Source organism: Helianthus annuus, chromosome 9, assembly GCF_002127325.2.
Source record: "Helianthus annuus cultivar XRQ/B chromosome 9, HanXRQr2.0-SUNRISE, whole genome shotgun sequence".
NCBI classification, from domain to species: domain Eukaryota; kingdom Viridiplantae; phylum Streptophyta; class Magnoliopsida; order Asterales; family Asteraceae; genus Helianthus; species Helianthus annuus.
In genome coordinates, this window is record NC_035441.2 from 148881298 (window position 1) to 148902392 (window position 21095).

The 21095-nt window shown below is 36.8% G+C and overlaps 1 protein-coding gene and 2 long non-coding RNA genes across 3 annotated transcripts; 2 read left to right on the forward strand and 1 right to left on the reverse strand.

The window, feature by feature from the left end:
• The first annotated feature begins 787 nt into the window (after positions 1–787).
• On the forward strand, positions 788–2573 carry LOC110878682. Its single transcript, XR_002558148.1, has 2 exons — positions 788–2040; positions 2422–2573. It is a non-coding gene; the product is annotated as an uncharacterized LOC110878682 (long non-coding RNA).
• Positions 2574–15071: 12498 nt separating this feature from the next.
• Positions 15072–18089, forward strand: LOC110874669. The gene is made up of 6 exons (XR_002556124.2): positions 15072–15348; positions 15730–16103; positions 16734–16950; positions 17554–17613; positions 17701–17761; positions 17893–18089. It is a non-coding gene; the product is annotated as an uncharacterized LOC110874669 (long non-coding RNA).
• A 596-nt stretch (positions 18090–18685) lies between these two features.
• On the reverse strand, positions 18686–19904 carry LOC110876346. The gene is made up of 2 exons (XM_022124517.2): positions 19797–19904; positions 18686–19195 (listed from the first exon to the last, which is right to left on the reverse strand). Exons 1-2 carry the CDS (start codon positions 19902–19904, stop codon positions 18686–18688), a joined length of 618 nt encoding a protein of 205 aa, XP_021980209.2.
• Positions 19905–21095: the final 1191 nt, after the last annotated feature.

The window sequence follows — 21095 nt, forward strand, 5'->3', positions numbered from 1 at the left end:
CTTGCAGGTGCGGCTTTTTGGGTTTGATTTTGTCTTCCACATGATTGTCCTTCGGTTTTCCTAGGTATGTGACAGCTACGTATTAGTTTTATGTTTTGATTTAACGTCAGTTTTAATGACATTTAAGATCGTTTAAAGCTTTTAGATGCGACGTGTGCGGTTTAGAGAAAGGGAGATGGAAAGAGATCTGAACGCGTACCATTCCACTTTCCACCTCCTGCTATCTTTCCTTCATCTCACATATGCCATACAAAGAGAGAGATGGATGTTAGAGTAGGGAGGACTCCATCGTTATAGAGCGAGAGAGATACAGAAGTCTAGAGAGAAAAAGAGAGTGAGAGGGAGAATCATGAGAGAGTGGCGGCTGAACACCGCCCTCGGTGGCGGAGCCACCAGATTACAACGCTTCTACGACCCCAACCGACGGAACAATGGCAGAGGGTTTAAGACATAGAGTGTAATGCCTCGTAATTTCGTATTTTATTTTTATAAATAAAAATTTGTACTCTACGTTCGAGGCGTTAATTATCATAAAAAATTAGTATTTTAAACATATTTGATGTTCGCATAACCAATCGTTCAAACGACGTATTTTTTAGCATTTTTCGACTTAACGTTATATCTTACGACATATTATGGCAATCGGGTTCGAGAAACGGGCTCGTAGGAGCTGGCGGGCCACTTGAAACACGATATTGGACTTGTGGGCCTTGGGCCTAAGCCCAAGCCCACTAAACATACCCTAAATATTTAAATGCAATAAAACCCTGTCTCCTCATTTGTGAAAACACTGCCCCAAAGAGCAATACAGCCGCTACCCCTTTCTTTTTCCCTCCCAATCCCCTTTGTCTGCACCTTATCCAAACCACATAAACATCCCTTCTCCATTTTCGATCGCCACACATATCACACACAATTGTGTGTGTAGTTATCAGAGGAAACAAGGGAGGAAGATGAAACCAAAGGGTTTCATGTCGACCGCGGTTGCCGCAGGGGCAGAGCACGGTGGTGCGCAAAGGTGGCGGTGGTGAGACGGAACACCGACGACAACCAAACCCACACTCCTGCTTCTTCTCCAACCAGCCAAACACCCCCCTCCCTTTCGATTTCCGGCGACAAGTTCAGAAGAGAGAGAGAGAGATCTATGGACCTAGGAGGGCCGGCGTCCACTCGCCGGCGATGCCTCCGGTGATATTGTTCTCCGGTGATGATAATGACGATGATGCGAAGATGATAATGATGTTCCGACGAGGTTTAGATCGTAAATCGGACCATGTAGGTCCTGATCGGTTCGCTTTCCATGGCTCCAGCAGATCCGACGGTGCCTCTCCACTTCTGACAAGCGCTGATAGTGTTTGGTGGTGATTACTTTGTTCAAACTTCAGAATGATGTACTGGTTCGGGATTTAGCAGTCAGATGTCCAGATTCTGATTCGGTTTCGAGTTTTGCTTCGAGTCCGAGTTGACTCGGTCAACACCCTTAGCCAACTCGGGTCAACTCAGTCAGCCGATTAATTCAGTCTTGGTCGCACAAGTTCGGGTCAAAGCTGGTCAAAGTTGGTCAAACAGTCAACATGGTCAACGCGGTCAAACCCAGTCAACTGTCGGGTCAACGGGTTAAAAACGAGGTTTGGTGTAACAATGACGCGAATATTAATTTTATTGTTTCGTATTTAATTAACATTTTAATCACGGAACCGAACTCTATAACTTGTAAATAACTATACATAAAAATCTGTATCTATAAATTGTTGTGTTCATTGTTGCATTTTGGAAAATATATCGACAACTTGTGTTGTCGGGATCGTCTAAAAACAGAGGAAACTCTGTCCGTTTTTAGTAAAAATACGTAAAACAAAACGTATTAATTTGTAAAACGAAACATATCAAGGTTCAAGCTTTTTTATAAAGTAAATACAAATGTATATTTATGTTAACAACACTTCTATAACCTTCGTTTGCGCGTGTGAGGTGACCTCGATGTTCCGTCATTCAACCTTCAACTTTTCACGGAACTACCAAAAGATGCTTTGCAAAATAGTGAGCATACTCGACCCTTTTTACGTTTTAACGCATTTTTGGGTTGCAACATGTATACAAAATCCACTTTACACCATCGATTATAATCAAACACACAATTCATCGAACACGTTCGTTGTTATGCTTAGGTTATTAATACTTGTTAGTTTCAACTTGTATTCCCATGGTATTGTTATGCTTAGGCTATTTATGCATGCTAGTTTAAAAATCATAATTTCATACTATTTGCTATGTTTAAGTTGTTTATGTATGCTCGTTTCGACGTGAATAATAATAAATGCTATGTGAATTTGAGACAAACTTTTATACTTATAATTATATTCAAACTTGTATGCTCGCCAGTGCTTTTGTACTGATCCATGCTTTTAATACATGTTGCAGGATTGTGACCGATGAATCCAGTAGGATTGCCTAGAAACGCATTTAAACTTTATTGCTCGTTGCATTGTAATTTGCTTTCAATCCTGTTGTATTCTGTTTCCAATACTTGTAGTAATTAATTATCCATGCAATGAAATTTAATTATTAGAATACTTATTGTGCATTATTTATTTTAATCTTGTGGTATTCTAGTTCAAACCATGTAAAATGTAATTGTTAAACACTTGACACAAAATAGCGTTATGAAGTCTCTTGCAATCTACACACTTCGTCTCATCCCGATGTTTCCGCCATCGGTTGGAGTGTGTCAGATTGGTATCAGAGCCATAACTATAGGGAATTAGGTAGAATTGCCATGTTCGACCTAGTCTATAGTCTAAGTACCAAAACTCGACCATTCCTAATTCTTGCTTAGTATGTAATTCTTCCTATTTGCTTCTACCTCTCCTTTTGTCTAAATATCATATGTGTCTTTTCTAAGACATTTTACATAATACATACTTGAAGATGTAGGATCGTTGTTGGACCCGAAATGAGTCGATCAGAGGTGTTCTACTCAGAATGAAAGGCGGAAACAGACATAATGAGTTGAATTCAGCTAGATTTACACTAATAACTGTCTTTGTATTGATTCTGAAATGATTACAGATCTGAAGACACTTCGACAAAGCTTCGCCGTCGGAAAACACTACAACTAATTTCGTATGGAATGACACGAGATTACAACTATTTATAGACATGGTAATTCCGCACGAAACATGCTCCATACGGAGTCACTTACACACGAAATTAATACTCATGCGATATTATAAACTAATTCCCACGGAATTACTGAATGATGTCTTCATTCGGAATTAACCATTCATGCGAAATTAGCTCTTTGTCACAACTCCTCGATCTTCGTGCCATGTGCAATGCGAGGCTCGATACAAGACGAAGTCGACAGACGTATTCACCAACAGACTCCTTCTTGGATGTTGACGAGTCTTCCGTGTCGAGTCTTCGCAACTTCAGTCTTTATCAGTCTGTCTGCTCTCTTTTCCTTCAGCACCAACACACTCCTTCGAACAAAACTTTACCAGGATCTGAACTTGGCTCTTTCTTCTAAGATCCCAAGATCTTGATCTGGCTCCTTTCTCTCTCCAATTCTCTTGATCAAATCTCTTGATTCCTTAAGTTCATCAGCATCATTAATTTGCATGAACTTTATCTTCAGAATCGTAACCTGGCTCTTTGCATCCACAGGCTCCCCTTTTGCAAGCAGACTCCCCCTCGAGTTATGCTCGTAATCAGGATCGTCACCTGGCATCCATTCTGATCTTCAGGTATTGGAACCTGGCTTTCTCTAACCACAAAGTCCTCAGGTATCGGAACCTGGATCTTCTCAAATTATAAACCTGCAATGTCTTTACCACACACATAAGTTTTGTGATATAGAGTTTGACGTCTATAGACATCACTTTCAGATCTCTTTCTGATGAACCTCTTGAAAGAATGACTTAATCATTTTAAACACTTTTAAACACAAACTCCCCCTCATGAAATGTCATCATGTTTAGCACTTGGAATTTTAAAAATCAACTCTTCAACACCAGTTGTCGAAAATCATTTTGAATTTTTCAAAATTTTATGCTAAAACACACTCAAAATCTTTTTGGAATTTTTGAATAAAGTGAAATACAATAAAGAAATATTTACAGACAATATTTTGGTGAGTTTGTGCAAGAGGATCATATCAGTTTATGAGACAAATCACTAACACCGTTAAGCTTCTTTTCATTTTAAGTTCTAAACAATTCACCTAGATTGTCAGTATACTGATCCACTTAAATTTTCACACAAAGTTCAACTGTTTCGAGATACGATATTAGTGTTTTAAGCACTTAAACTTATTCGCGTGTCCCACCACTTTAATATACTCCCGTATCCAGATCCTAATATTCAGTCTTACAGGTGAGTATACCTAGATGATATCTGTTAAAGGGTTAAATGCGAAACCGTGAGAGCTCAGGTCAGAACTTCTGTTCAGCAGAGAGATGACGGTTCGACTTTAGGTGTGTTCCCTTTTGAGAATCTTTTCTTCAACAGCACATGATTAGCATTTTTCAATGTTTCATCATTTTTATACTGAGGGTGACGCTATATTTCAAGCAATTTGCAAAGTATTATACGGGGACTAGGCCATTGCTTCCGCAAAATCAGAAGTCCCGTGATAATACCCCAGATATCACTGAGTATAAAGACCTAGTATCTCAGAAAGATGGACCTTTAAAGCAATATATTCAAGAAATGTTCCCCACGATATAAGCAAGTTTGAAATATTTAGATTTATATCTCAAAAACAATCTACTAAATGTGTAAAAATCCACTGGCACATCCACAGTGAGATTGTTTATCACATTTATACTTTCCATTTCTTTAGCGTGTAGTGATAATCCACAGTGAGATTGTTTAAATGGTTTTTGTATTTTAGGGGGAGTAAGAAAATTTCAAGAAAATCCAAAAACATTAGAAATTTGAAAAAGAGTGAATTGCAAGAATTGTCCTTTATCTTTATGCCTCTTTGCAGGCGGTGTCCTTTATGTTTAAAATTGACGAGTTTTGTCCTTTATGTTTAAAAATCGAGCATGGTTTGTCCTTTGAGCCTAACCTAGTTAGTTTTTTTTTGTTAAATCAGATCATACAAGGGTAATTTAGTCTTTTTACCAACATAAAGATAAATATTTAATTAACAATATAACAAAAATAAATTTAATCAATTATTAATATTATATTAAATAGTATATTATCACAGAAAACCCATCTTTGCATCTCTTTCTTTACCTATCTCCCTCTCTCTCTCACTATCCCTTCTCTCTACCTCCTACCTCTGTCCACCACCACCAACCTCCTTCCACCACCACATTCTCGTTACATCCCCAAACCCACCAGAAAAAAATAAACTGAATAAACTCATAAAGTTCTTCTCTATAATTTTGTCAATCAAATTTCACTTCAGTTTGAGTGCAGACTAAAGTAGTTTCTGAATACAAAGGCACAAAAGGTTCCAATCATTAATAAAATACACCAGAATTCGTCAACAACAACGCATCAATTACCCTAACGTCTCAATCTCCATCGTAGCTCTTTCGCTCTTTCCCTCTTTCCCTCCCTAATTCCGCTCAACCGACCGTCTCCGCCATTCCGCCATCATCAGCGATGGCTCCACCGTCTCCGCTATCACCAGTGACGGCCTCCGCCGGCAATCGACTGCGACCACCACATCATCGGCAATAGAAGAGACATGACGGTAATGGCTGCGGTGTTAGTGTTAGGGTTTCCGATGGATTGTTTAGAGGAATGATTTGGGTTTGGGTTTCCAATGGATTGTTTAGGTAGGATTAAGGTTTCCTTGGTGGAGGTGAAGGTGAAGGTGAAGGTGAAGGGTAGTGGTGGTGGTGGGTGGTGGTGGTGGTTGGTGATGGTGGACAAAGGTAGGAGGTAGAGAGAAGGGATAATGAGAGAGAAGGAGATAGGTAAAGAAAGAGATGCAAAGATGGGTTTTGTGTGATAATATACTATTTAATATAATATTAATAATTGATTAAATTTATTTTTGTTATATTGTTAATTAAATATTTATCTTTATGTTGGTAAAAAGACTAAATTACCCTTGTATGATCTGATTTAACAAAAAAAAAAAAAAAAACTAACTGGGTTAGGCTCAAAGGACAAACCATGCTTGATTTTTAAACATAAAGGACAAAACTCGTCAATTTTAAACATAAAGGACACCGCCTGCAAAAAGGCATAAAGACAAAGGACAATTCTTGCAATTCACTCTTTTTCAAAATTCTAATGTTTTTGGATTTTCTTGAAATTTTCTTACTCCCCCTAAAATGCAAAAACATTTAAAGAAACTTGAAAACAAACTGTACAAGTAAAATGACAACTGTTGTGAATCGTTTCAATTCACCATCCACTTGGCATAAACAATTAGAACTCACCCTTTCAACAAACTATTTTCCCATTTAGATTTCAAAACACTTAAGTTTGTTTTAATAAAATGGTTTTTCCGGAAAATAAGTTTTGTTTTAACCACTTGTAGGTTCGGGGATCAATTCATCACCTTGTTTTCAACTACTTGTATGAGGATTACATCAAGTTCAAATTAATGACCTTGATTAATCACTTTATAAAATTTACCATCTGTACCACATGTAGGAATAAAACATCTACACAAATTCATTTTACCAATAAAGATGCCGATTCCTGCTTCGCACTTACCAACTTGGAAGCTCCGGCAAGTCACAACCTGTAAAATTCAACAATTTTTTAAAATTCATTCACAAAATCAATTTTTATCAAGAATGATGCCGATTCCTGCTCCGCGATTACAAACTTGGGGAGCTCCGGCAAGTCCTGTTTTTCAAGTAAAAAGAATGTCCACCCAAGTCTGACCAACCTTGGGTGATTTTAACTCTGATTCAGTTGGGTTATAAGTTGCCTTTTTTGTCGCATAAAAATCTTTAACCCCTTTGGCCTTTCCCTCGACCATTTTCTCAAAAATCTTTTTCACATTTCCGTTAAATGCTTTCTTGACATCAAATTCTTTCTTTTCAGAATAGAATTGATTCGAGATATCAACCTTACCAACTTTTTGTTTAAAATTTTCATCCTTCAATGGTGGAAAATTAACATCATCCACTGAAGGCACTGAGTTCTCTTCTTTACACTCTACTTGTGGCTCTTCTGGCTTTGTGGAACCAGAATCATTGCCGGATTTTACATCAACCTTCTTAACAACCCACATTTGGTTGTCTTTGGCTTTCTTTTTGTAAAATTTTTCTTTGAACACTCACCAACTTTATAAGTTGAATTTTCAAAAATTTTTAATTTTTCAGTTGGTGGTTCATTTTTCTCAACAACTTTTTCTTTGAGTTTTTCAGAGACTCCCTGTTTTGTTTTTGTTTCTTGAGAACAGTTCCATGCAATGTGACCACCTTCATTGCATTTGTAACAGGTTCTTGTTTCCTTTCTATGAAAAACTCCAGTCCCTTTCCTCTCAGCGAGAAACTCCTGGTTTGATTGTCTCCAGAAAGGTTTCTTCTGTTCTTCTTCAGCACTTTCTCCTGAAACAAATTTTGTGTTTGTTTTAAAAATTTTATCATTTTTATAATTTTCAGGTGGAATAAAACCAAGACCTTTCTTTTTGAAATTACCATTATGGTTTGGTTTCTTTTGAAAACCAGAACCAGAATTGTAACCTTTTTTCTTGTTTAATCGCTGTTGAACTCTTGAAGTGTATTTTTTGGGTTTTTCAGTAAGATTTAAATCTTTTATTTCAGAAATATTAATTTCTGTCATTTTGAAAACCTTTTTGATCATTTCAAATTTAACACTTCTTATTGGAAATTCTTTATCAGAATATAATTTGTCAGAATCATTCAAAGTATATGCAACTTCAAATGTTTCATCATCCAAATTCGATTTTGATAACAAAAACTCTTTACTGTAAGCCCGTTTAACCGACGTCTTTGGATTGTTGACCGACGAACTCGAATTTCCAGACTCAGACTCCTCATCTTTATCCAACACTTGATCGACCACCTTTTTTATTAACTCGGACTCATGATCAGTGTCAGATGATGTATAAGTGATGTCAATGTTTTCTGGTAACTCATCAGTTATATCAGACTTCAGTTTTATATTGACTGCCTTTTGGACTTGCTCCTCATTTGGTTTTCTGGGAGAATATCCTTCCCAGATCGGAGGCGGACACTTGTTGTAACTAACACTCTGTTTCTTACCAGTATCCTTTTTCTTCGGCTTCTCATCTTTAAATGCTTCAAAACCTGCATCAGTTGGATAAATTCGGTCAATAAGAAAGTCAGAACTAGCATAACTCTGTAATAATCCTCTGATTCTCTCATTTTCTATCTTTTCAGTTTCCAACTCTTGCTTCCACTTTGCACTTTCTTCAATATAGAAATTGATAGCTTTCTGCTTTGACATCATCACAACATTCAGCATTGTCAGTGCATCCTCTCTTTCAGAATTAGTCTTTTGCAGACCAGTTACCATTCTGTTCAATACATCGTATGATTCCTTCACGTAATTGAGATCAAACAGTAACTTTTCAATCATCTTGTCTTTCTCACTTAGTTTTTCATCTTTTTCTGCACACTGCTTGCAAGACTCTAAACATTTTAAACAAGGCTTGATAACTTCCACAATCTTTTCTACTTCAATGATCTTTTCGACTTCAACAATTTTCTCAACTTCAACAACTCTTTCATTGGCTTCAACCACCTTTTTTTATCACTTGAAACACTTCTTTAGCAAATTGAACTTTGTCACTATGTTCAGAATTTCTTTCTTGATCAATACTTTCACATTTCTTCTTTTTCTGCTCTTTTGCTGCTCGTCTCTCCTTCAGCTTATCCAAACGATCTGCAAAATAAAATTGAAAACTTTCAGGAGATAATTGAGTTTTTGCAATATTAATATGTTTTTCTTCCTCTTCATCACCACTATCATCAGTTGGTGAATGATCAAACTCAATTGTCTTTTCTGAGCTATCTTCTGAAGAATCAGAATCAGATGGTGATTGATCAACAAATGTTGTTCTATCTGAATTTTCAACTGAAGTCTCGGATTCTTCTTCTTGACTCTTAGCCTTAACACCAATCATATTCATCCATTCTGTAAATAATTTAGGTTCTTGGACGACATTTGCAACTAAAGCAACAACTTTTGAATCTGGTGAAAGGTATTTGTCCCACCTGAAACCTTCTGCCACTTTTTCATCATCTTGATCAATGATACCATAATAAGCTTTCTTATTTGCATCTTCGATCATTCTAGCATGAGCAGTTTGTGGCTCTTTTTGTTGTTGTGGTTGATGAGCAACTTGTTGATATATGGCTTTTCGATAGTAATCATCTTTTCCAAATGGATTCTTTGCTCCACTAGCTTCTTGATTTTTGCATTCTCTTTTGAAATGACCTTTCTCCCTGCAACGAAAACACGTAACTTTAGATTTATCAAAACCCAATGTAGAAACATGTGCATCCAGAAAATCATTTCTTCATGTAATCATTTTAAACTTTTCTGCTCTCCTCAAGACACTCGCTAAACACCATTTGATGTCCATGAGCTCCATCTCTTCAGCATCGATCTGATCGTAATCCTCTTTTGTCAGCATAGGATTTCCGATCCTTCCAGCGACCAGTCCCTCATAGGTCTCCAGAACTGTAGCAAGTAATGTCATGTGATCTTTTGCAACTTCTTCAGAAATACTCTGACCATTTGGAAGATTCAATGCAATATTGCACTGTATCACACAACCATTTCCAGTTTTTGAACTTTGATGCTGAAAACTTGTAGTTGAACTCTTTGGATTCACACTTGGATATGAAGAGATTCCACTACCGCTGTTTGGACTTTGATTGACTGAATCAGATGAATTTCCAGCACTAAAAGCAGTTTGGATTTTAGGACTCATTTCAACCTCTTGAACATTACCTTTGTAATACATTTTACATCTTGTTGATTACTCGGGTTGTTCATCCTTGCAATCTTTTCCTGTTCAAGATCCTGACTTTCAATCTTTTCAATGAACTGTGAAATAGTCAATCTATCATATTCCCAAGTGTTCTTCAAGATCATCAAAAATGTACCCCACTCTTTTTGAGGTAAAGCATCAGCTAACTTGTCGACCCACTCATCTTGAGTTTTCTCTATTCCCAACAAAGACATAGATCGAACTAAGTGGCAATATCTTTCAATCAGCTTCTTTGATGTTTCTCCTGCCAAGCTTGAAAACAAATCAAATTCTTTCTTTAGCAATGCTTTCTTGCTCTTAATCATTTTCTCACTACCCTCAAATTTAATCTTCAATGCATCCCAGATTGAACGTGCAGTGTTTCATGTTGAAGCAAGATAAAAATGTCTTCCTTTACAACTTGCTGTAACAAACTGATCATCATTTTTCTGCTTTATACATATCTCTCTCTTTGTCATTCAGTTCAGAAATTGCTTTTGTAACACCCAAATCTGTACGCGGTCTAACATACTTCTTCTCAATGCATTCCCAAGACCTCAAATGATTGGCTTGTACCCAGTTTTCAAATCGATCTTTCCATCCATAATATTCCTCGATTCCCATAAGCTTCGGGGGCTTTTGCAACATTCCGGTTTCGTTTTCCATGTTCATGCTTTGAGCAATGGCAGCCGGAGTAGTTGGAGATGAAGCAAACGCATTGTAAAATTCTTCGTCAGACATTTTCAAACGAAATCAAGTCCTTCAAACGAAATTACCCTGCAAACAAACTTCAAACGAAATTAGTGGCTTTCAAACGAAATCAGGTAATTCCGTGCGGAATTACCCAGTTTTCAAGCGGAATTAATTTTTGAAACGAAATTATAATTTCGTTTGAATGATTTCAAACGAAACTACTAATTCCGTGCGGAATTAGCTGATCTTTCAAACGAAATTACATAAATGATGATAATTCCGTACGAGATTAAATTCCACTTTCAAACGGAATTAAGATGACGTCATCATTTTCGAACAGAAATTCATGCGAAATTAAGAATTTTGTCAATTTTAGATTGAATTATGGTCCAATTCTCTCAGGGATTCATTAAAACACTGTTTTGCTTGATATATGTGAAATTCAGATCATTTTAACCGTTAAAACTTGTTCTATTGATAAAAGAAGGTGTAGAAGTAAGAAATTGAGATGAAATCAGGCTGAAAACAGTTGAACTCCTCCTCCTGAGCTCTGATACCAGTTGTAGGATCGTTGTCGGACCCGAAATGAGTTGATCAGAGGTGTTCTACTCAGAATGAACGGCGGAAACAGACATAATGAGTTGAATTCAGCTAGATTTACACTAATAACTGTCTTTGTATTGATTCTGAAACGATTACAGATTTGAAGACACTTCGACAGAGCTTCGCCGTCGGAAAACACTACAACTAATTTCGTATGGAATGACACGAGATTACAACTATTTATAGACATGGTAATTCCGCATGAAACATGCTGCATACGGAATCACTTACACACGAAATTAATACTCATGTGATATTATAAACTAATTCCGCACGGAATTACTGAATGATGTCTTCATGCGGAATTAACCATTCATGCGAAATTAGCTCTTTGTCATTATTCCTCGATCTTCGTGCCATGTGCAATGCAAGACTCGATACAAGACGAAGTCGACAGACGTATGCACCAACAGAAGACATTCATATTCCGCAATCGAAATGACTCATCAAAATAAGGGTGATTCCCGCCTTTGGTGACGAATTTCAATCCATCCGTCATGTTATTTTGCACGAAATTTACCATCAAGTCAAGGGTGACATCCATATCTTGATGGGAATTTCTACTTCGTATTCTAGTGGATCCCTGTTGACGACTCGAGATTATATCTTGTTTCGTTCAATAAACCACATTTTGGGGAAGAAATTTTCAAGCTAGGATTGATATCCACACCTTGATGACTGGTTCCATTCTTCGATTTTCGATCTCGCCAAAGTTTCGTATTTTCAATCAGATTAGGGACATTTATTAACCGGAAGGGTAAAATACCGTTAACCGCCTAGCGACGAGAGTATTATACCTATTAGGCCAAAGCATGTCTCCCTAATTCAGAAGGACTTGCGATTCACTTTGGAATACTCAAAGTTTCTAAACCCGAAGCACTCCAATACTTATCAAGCCTCTCTTTTATATTAACTTAACTTTTATGCGATTTAATACTTGTTACCTAATCATCGTTTTTACACAATAAATTAATACATGCATACTGATACGTTATACTTGATTCGGGATTACTGGACATTCTTATGTGATAAACTGGTCATTAGCTTCTTAAGAAGCCACACCTTAACATATATAGTGCTTGTGAAGCACTATAGGAGTGACGCACCACCACATGGATTTGTGGTTATGTTAAGTTAAACTTTTACGGATATTTTCATAGCAACGAAATGATGACATGTGCTATGATTAGATGACGCTTGCGGACATGTTGGGTTGGCAATTTTTGTCATTAACTTCGGGAGAAGCCACACCTTGACATATGTAGTGCTTGTGAAGAACTATAGGAGTGACACACCGCCACATGATTTGTGGTAATGTCAAGACCTTCATTCATACATTACGGATCTTTTCATAGCAACGGAATGATGACATGTGCTATGATTAGATGACGCTTGCGTTAAACGTTGGGTTGACATTTTGCCATTAACTTCGGATGAAGCCTCACCTTAATATATATAGCGCTCGTGTAGCGCTATAGGAGTAACGCCCGCCGCATGAACTTGCGGTCATGTTAAGACATTCATATATACTTGCGGACATGATGGTTTGACCAGTGAGATCACATGCCAGTAATGCGTTAATCTAGTTAAATAAATATCTCGTGTGGACTATTCAAAGACTTTAATCATACTCATACTTATAACCTCTGTCCTACTTAAATACCAATCATGCTTACATACTTAAATTACTATACGTTATCATTCTCACTCGTAATACGTTAATAAACCCTGACCCATACACTACTAGTACAAACTATGCAGATCATGCACAGACCAAAGATAATCACGGATGCATACATGATTATATTGGTAGACGCATGAAAACCATACTAGGTTCTCCTGTGTATACTAACACGGAACGTAACATGACATCGATTTGTGAAACAAATGTAGCAAGGTATGAACATGGTGGATACGCCGCTGATACTTCCTATATATAAGTGTTCCTTCCATGTTACCAAACGTTCGTATAAACGTGTCATGAGAAATTCGGTATTTCCTTGGACCTCATCGAATACAAACTTTGATCACCCGCAATCTATTCTCGGTTATACACGCACATACTTCGAAATGCTAACTTTTTCTAAAGTCTTTCACTTGAATAAATTTCGGGACGAAATCCTCTAAAGTAGGGGAGACTGTAACGCCTCGTAATTTCTTATTTATTTTTATAAATAAAAATTTGTACTCTACGTTCGAGGCGTTGATTATCATAAAAAAGTAGTATTTTAAACATATTTGATGTTCGCATAACCAATCGTTCAAACGACGTATTTTTTAGCATTTTTCGACTTAACGTCATATCTTACGACATATTATGGCAAATCGGGTTCGAGAAACGGGCTCGTAGGAGCTGGCGGGCCACTTGAAACACGATATTGGGCTTGTGGGCCTTGGGCCCAAGCCCAAGCCCACTAAACAAACCCTAAATATTTAAATGCAATAAAACCCTATCTCCTCATTTGTGAAAACACTGCCCCAAAGAGCAATACAGCCGCTACCCCTTTCTTTTTCCCTCCCAATCCCCTTTGTCTGCACCTTATCCAAACCACATAAACATCCTTTCTCCATTTTCAATCACCACACATATCACACACAATTGTGTGTGTAGTTATCAGAGGAAACGAGGGAGGAAGATGAACCAATGAGTTTCATGCCGACCGCGGTTGCCGCAGGGGCGGAGCATGGTGGTGTGCACAGGCAGCAGTGGTGAGTCGGAACACCGACGACAACCAAACCCACACTCCCGCTTCTTCTCCGACCAGCCAAACACCCCCCCTTTCGATTTCCGGCGACAAGTTCAGAAGAGAGAGAGAGAGAGACCTACGGACCAAGGAGGGCCGACGTCCACTCGCCGGTGACGCCTCCTGTGATATTGTTCTCCGGCCATGATAATGACGACGATGCGAAGATGATAATGATGTTCCGACGAGGTTTAGATCGTAAATCGGACCATGTAGGACTTGATCGGTTCGCTTTCCATGGCTCCAGCAGATCCGACGGTGCCTCTCCACTTCTGACAAGCGCTGGCAGTGTTTGGTGGTGATTACTTTGTTCAAACTTCAGAAATGATGTTTTGGTTCGGGATTTAGCAGTCAGATGTCCAGATTCAGATTCAGTTTCGAGTTTTGCTTCGAGTCCGAGTCGACTCGGTCAACACCCGAGCCAACTCGGGTCAACTCAGTCAGCCGATTAATTCAGTGTTGGTCGCACAAGTTCCGGTCAAAGCTGGTCAAAGTTGGTCAAACAGTCAACATGGTCAATGCGGTCAAACCCAGTCAACTATTGGGTCAACGAGTTAAAAACGAGGTTCGGTGTAACAATGGCGCGAATATTAATTTTATTGTTTTGTATTTAATTAACATTTTAATCACGGAACCGAACTCTATAACTTGTAAATAACTATACATAAAAATCTATATCTATACATTGTTGTGTTCATTGTTGCGTTTTGAAAAATATATCGACAACTTGTGTTGTCGGGATCGTCTAAAAACAGAGGAAACTCTGTCCGTTTTTAGTAAAAATATGTAAAACAAAACGTATTAATTTGTAAAAGAGTTAAATGCCATTTTAGTCCCTGTGGTTTGGGCCATTTTGCCAGTTTAGTCCAAAGGTTTCATTTTTAACCTGTGGGTTCAAAAAGGTTCCACAGTTGCCATTTTAGTCCACTGAGTTAACTTCATCCATTTTTTCTGTTAACGAGAAGGCCAATTTGGTCATTTTATATGGTTGAATTGCCCTTTTAGTTAACAGAATTACATACAAAATGACCGAATTGGCCTTCTCGTTAACAGAAAAAATGGATGAAGTTAACCAAGTGGACTAAAATGGCAACTGTGAAACCTTTTTGGACCCACAGGTTAAAAATGAAACCTTTGGACTAAACTGGCAAAATGGCCCAAACCACAGGGACTAAAATGGCATTTAACTCTTTGTAAAAAGAAACATATCAAGGTTCAAGCATTTTTATAAAGTAAATACAAATGTATATTTATGTTAACAACACTTCTATAACCTTCATTTGCGCGTGTGAGGTGACCTCGGTGTTCCATCATTCAACCTTCAACTCTTCACGGAACTACCAAAAGAAGCTTTGCAAAACAGTGAGCATACTCGGCCCTTTTTACGTTTTAACGCATTTTTGGGGTGCAACATGTATACAAAATCCACTTTACACCATTGATTATAATCAAACACACAATTCATCGAACACGTTCGTTGTTATGCTTAGGTTGTTAATACTTGTTAGTTTCAACTTGTATTCCTATGATATTGTTATGCTTAGGCTGTTTATGCATGCTAGTTTAAAAATCATAATTTCATACTATTTGCTATGTTTAAGTTGTTTATGTATGCTCGTTTCGACGTGAATAATAATAAATGCTATGTGAATTTGAGACAAACTTTTATACTTATAGTTATATTCAAACTTGTATGCTCGCCAGTGCTTTTGTACTGATCCATGCTTTTAATACATGTTGCAGGATTGTGACCGATGATTCCAGTAGGAATTGCTAGAAACGCATTTAAACTTTATTGCTCGTTGCGTTGTAATTTCCTTTCAATCCTGTTGTATTCTGTTTCCAATACTTGTAATAATTAATTATCAATGAAATGAAATTTAATTATTTGAATACTTATTGTGCATTATTTATTTTAATCTTGTGGTATTCTAGTTCAAACCATGTAAAATGTAATTATTAAACACTTGACCCAAAATAGTGTTATGAAGTCTCTTGCAATCTACACACTTCGTCTCATCCCGATGTTTCCGCCATCGGTTGGGTGTGACATAGAGGTTGTGTAGAGGACGACCATGATGACAGTTAGCATTCTGACCAAGTCAAACCAGAATCAGGTAAGATCCGAACCCATCTGCATGTTTCATTCTTTGTTTGGTTAGGGTTGGACCTCTCTTCTTATGGCATGGTGAGCACTAAAGTTCACCTGTTGTTTATATTGTTCATTGTTGCTCAGTGCGGCAGTCTTGCATCAAAAAACAACATCATGATATTATTGCAAATGCCATAAGATAGTGGAAGGTCACACGAACAAGAATCAGAATCACTTAAAACACATTATGACATAATTGAAATAATCACAAGAAAGACACACGGACAAGAACTAAATGGATACAATTTCATAAAATTAATAATAATATATTGGATACTCTATATAAATCTGTATTAGGGCTTGAATCTAACACATTTAATTTGTATAAGTTGTTTTGAATGTTAATGATCTATTTAGTGATCTGCTTGTAAGAAAATAGATTCAAAAGTAAAATTTTCAATTAAAATGTGGAACCGTAAAATAGACAAATTATGACAGTTAACAATTAAATAAATGTTCCAAACAAGAACTGATAACGAAAAAACTATATCCAACATTTGGTCAAGCAATTACTTTTTTGGCTTTAATAAATATTCAATTCTTATTTCGCAAACCATGTATTGTTATGGTAAATTACATGTCATCCTATTGTCAGACCACCATGAAGGATGATTACCCGGATTCTACTGTAGTTGTAGAATTGATTTTGAAAGAAGATGAGGTGGGAAGATTGTAGTCGTTGGTTGAAAAGACTTCTTTTGGAACCAAAGGATTGTGTATCATCTTCTACACCCCCAAAAGACTTGGTTTCTGAGGTTAATGGTGCAGTTTGTGCAAATGAAATTGAGACCAGTGAATACTCTGATTGACAGGTATACTCTTTGTTGTTTCAAATAAATGAGATATTTGAATGTATTTTGGGTAATATTGTGCAATATTAGATATGGCAGACTTGTACCTGGGTTACTTTGAGTTATGGTTTATCCCTAACGGGTTAAATGAAATGATTTGGCTAGAAAAAAGAAAATGAGTCAAATGGATTAAACGGGTCAAAGATGTGTATTTATAAATTATAATGCATACAACATGGTTTTGTGATCATATTTACCGTGTTAACTGTTTATAAAATATCTACATCGTATTCATGCTTCATTATTCTCTCAATTTGTGCATATTGAACTTTTGGCCACCTCGATAGGCATGCTTTATAAATTGTGAAAATGTTATCCAGGATACAGTTGCTTTAGCTCCGGTAGTAGTGCAAAATACAACCTCCTAGAAGAGTTGCTGTGGAATATTCGAGTTCTCAATAATTATCTTAATTAAAAGTGCTATTTATATTAGATTTTGTTACATAACCAACTCTTTAGTCGCCTTCTATAATGAAATTATAGCACACAATTTGGTGATAGTTTTTAAATCATATACTCGCTTACACGAATGCGGCTTATACTTGGTTGGTTTCTTGAATGCAGGTGCTGACTAAAACAGGCTTCTATTTGTTTGATTATCTCAAAAGGCTTCTTAATAATCAGGTTAACTTTAGTATGCTTCAATTGGTTTTTTAGTATATATTTACCTTGATGGTTTATTAACCCTAATCAATTAATTGTGGTCAACAGAGACGAGGCAGATCAGATTCGATCAACAATAGAAATGGATGACATTGAATCAAACAACTACGTAAACTATATTCCTTTTTATCTCTTTGTTTTACTTTTGGTAATTAAAGTTGAATTAAATTCACTTGATTTTATGTACAAAAGATTAGCCGTTTTATTTTTATCTTCTTTTTCTTGAATATTTGTATGCAGGTGCAAAATAAAAAGGTCAAATTACACATACAAGGTGCATATTACAGGGCAAGAGGTAGCGAAGGCTGTGTTTTGGTTTTGTTATGTTGTAATTCTATACTCTAAATTTGAATGTAGATTATGAAAGATGAAGTTTGAATGGTATTAGTACTTCACATTTCATTCATTTTGATTGAAAAAAAAATCTAATTTTGTGATGTGTAGACGTTTTTGATGTTTAGGGGTATAGGGTGTTTGACGGAAACGTGTCCCAGTTGATTGGTCCTATGCGCAACGCGCATGAGTGAATAAACCTAGTTATAAACAATAAGAATAAATCAAAACATCAAATCAGCCATTACAATAGTGACTATCTTTCCTTCAATATAAACAAAATAGACAATAGAATAAATCAAAACATCAAATCAGTCATTACAATAGTGACTTTGACCCTTCAAGAATTGGTCAAGTGCGAATATTTAATAAGTAGGCGTAATCTATTTTTTTCCCTCTAGATATAAAATGAGTTTGAAACGAAATCGGGTGCATGACGTAAGCGTTAACTTATTGTGTATTTAGAATATGGGGTGTGAAGGGCTTAGGTCGGGGGCATTGCTTGACATGTGACAGGTGTGAGCTCCACCAGTCCACACCCAAAAAAGTCAGGTGTGATAGGGGCGTGGCTAGGTGGCGTTGGGGTGCCATGTGGCACCTAAATTTCTTTTTTTATATTAATCGTAGAATTTACTAAATAATTTTAAAAACACGTTTTGTTTATATTAAATAACTACAAAAAAATTACATCATAAAAAAATCAATCATCTTTATCTTCATCTTCGTTGAAGTCGAATGGAGGAAGTGTTGAAACATGTTTTACCAAATCAGCTTGAAGGTTTGACTTTATTTGTCTTGACTCGATTAGATATTGGTTTTGCGTTCTGTTTTCGTCACTAATGTATTCGTTATTTGTTTTGGGCTCCTCGCCATAATATTCAACAATTGCACGCCCTTCATCCTCTAAAATCATGTTGTGTAGAATGATGCACGCGTACATCATGTTTCTTATTTGATCTTTTTCATACAATCGACAAGGCATGCTCCAAATGCGCCACCTTTTCTGCAAAACACCAAATGCTCGATCGATGTCTTTGCGTGCCGCCATCTGAACTTTGTTAAACTTTATTCTTTTAGGATATAGGGTTCCATCTCTTGAAAACGATTTTAGAAAAACATCATACTCAGGGTAAATTTCATCAAGATAGTACGAATACTTGTATTCAACCCCATTTGCAAAAAAAAAGTTCCTTTCGGTCCAATACCATTTCTTAGATTATTGAATAGGGGCGAGTTATGTATAATGTTTATATCGTTATGTGAACCGGACATACCAAAGAAAGCATGCCAGATCCAAAGATCTTGTGATGCAACCGCTTCAAACATCATAGCCGACATCTATGATATCCACTTGTGTGAGAACCTTGCCATGCAGTTGGACAAAGTTCCCATTCCCATTTCATACAATCTAAACTACCGATCATCCCGGGGAGACCATGATATTCAGCTTGATGTTCTAAAATTTGTTGCATATCACTAAACGTCGGTTTTCTCAAATATCTTTTCATATATAGTTCAATGATATACGTACAAAAATTGTGAAGACTTTCCCTATTCACTCGTGCCGACATTTTTAAATAGTCATCCATTATGTCGGAAGTATTGCCGTAAGCCAATTGTCTTAGGGTGGCCGTAACCTTCTACCACGGGGTAAATCCTAAATTACCACGCGCATCGGGTCTATGTCGGAAAAAAGCATAATTATCCTCTAAATTCTTTGTTATTCTTAAAAATAAATTTTTACTCATATGAAAACAACGCCTAAACATTCTTTCATCATACGTTGGTTCGGGTGAGAAATAATCGCTTACCAGCAAATCATTTGCAGTTCCGCGTTCACGAACAATATACTTCCTCCGTTTGGGTTGGGGTTGGGAAGTCCCTTCATCTGCATCTTCAACAATACCTTTCATCACCATTGTCACTGCTGATAATATTAATTCCGCCCCAACGTAGGATGTGGATGACAAAATAAATTTATCTTACGAATCGCTTGAACTTGAAGAATCCATTTTATATATTTTGAATTTTTGGATGGTAAAAATGAGTAAGAAATGTTTGGACTAACCAACGCTTTTGAGTTGGGATCGTAATGACCTTGATTAATCACTTTATAAAATTTACCATCTGTACCACATGTAGGAATAAAACATCTACACAAATTCATTTTACCAATAAAGATGCCGATTCCTGCTTCGCACTTACCAACTTGGAAGCTCCGGCAAGTCACAACCTGTAAAATTCAACAATTTTTTAAAATTCATTCACAAAATCAATTTTTATCAAGAATGATGCCGATTCCTGCTCCGCGATTACAAACTTGGGGAGCTCCGGCAAGTCCTGTTTTTCAAGTAAAAAGAATGTCCACCCAAGTCTGACCAACCTTGGGTGATTTTAACTCTGATTCAGTTGGGTTATAAGTTGCCTTCTTTGTCGCATAAAAATCTTTAACCCCTTTGGCCTTTCCCTCGACCATTTTCTCAAAAATCTTTTTCACATTTCCGTTAAATGCTTTCTTGACATCAAATTCTTTCTTTTCAGAATAGAATTGATTCGAGATATCAACCTTACCAACTTTTTGTTTAAAATTTTCATCCTTCAATGGTGGAAAATTAACATCATCCACTGAAGGCACTGAGTTCTCTTCTTTAAACTCTACCTGTGGCTCTTCTGGCTTTGTGGAACCAGAATCATTGCCGGATTTTACATCAACCTTCTTAACAACCCACATTTGGTTGTCTTTGGCTTTCTTTTTGTAAAATTTTTCTTTGAACACTCACCAACTTCATAAGTTGAATTTTCAAAAATTTTTAATTTTTCAGTTGGTGGTTCATTTTTCTCAACAACTTTTTCTTTGAGTTTTTCAGAGACTCCCTGTTTTGTTTTTGTTTCTTGAGAACAGTTCCATGCAATGTGACCACCTTCATTGCATTTGTAACAGGTTCTTATTTCCTTTCTATGAAAAACTCCAGTCCCTTTCCTCTCAGCGAGAAACTCCTGGTTTGATTGTCTCCAGAAAGGTTTCTTCTGTTCTTCTTCAGCACTTTCTCCTGAAACAAATTTTGTGTTTGTTTTAAAAATTTTATCATTTTTATAATTTTCAGGTGGAA

What these genes read in the sequence shown, in the direction of transcription:
- LOC110876346 (XM_022124517.2), bottom strand. Translation starts at nt 19,904, where the DNA reads ATGGTGATGAAAGGTATTGTTGAAGATGCAGATGAAGGGACTTCCCAA. An exon ending in GAACTGCAAATGATTTGCTG is followed by an intron (nt 19,196 to 19,796) that starts GTAAGCGATTAT and finishes CAATAATCTAAG; the next exon opens with AAATGGTATTGGACCGAAAG.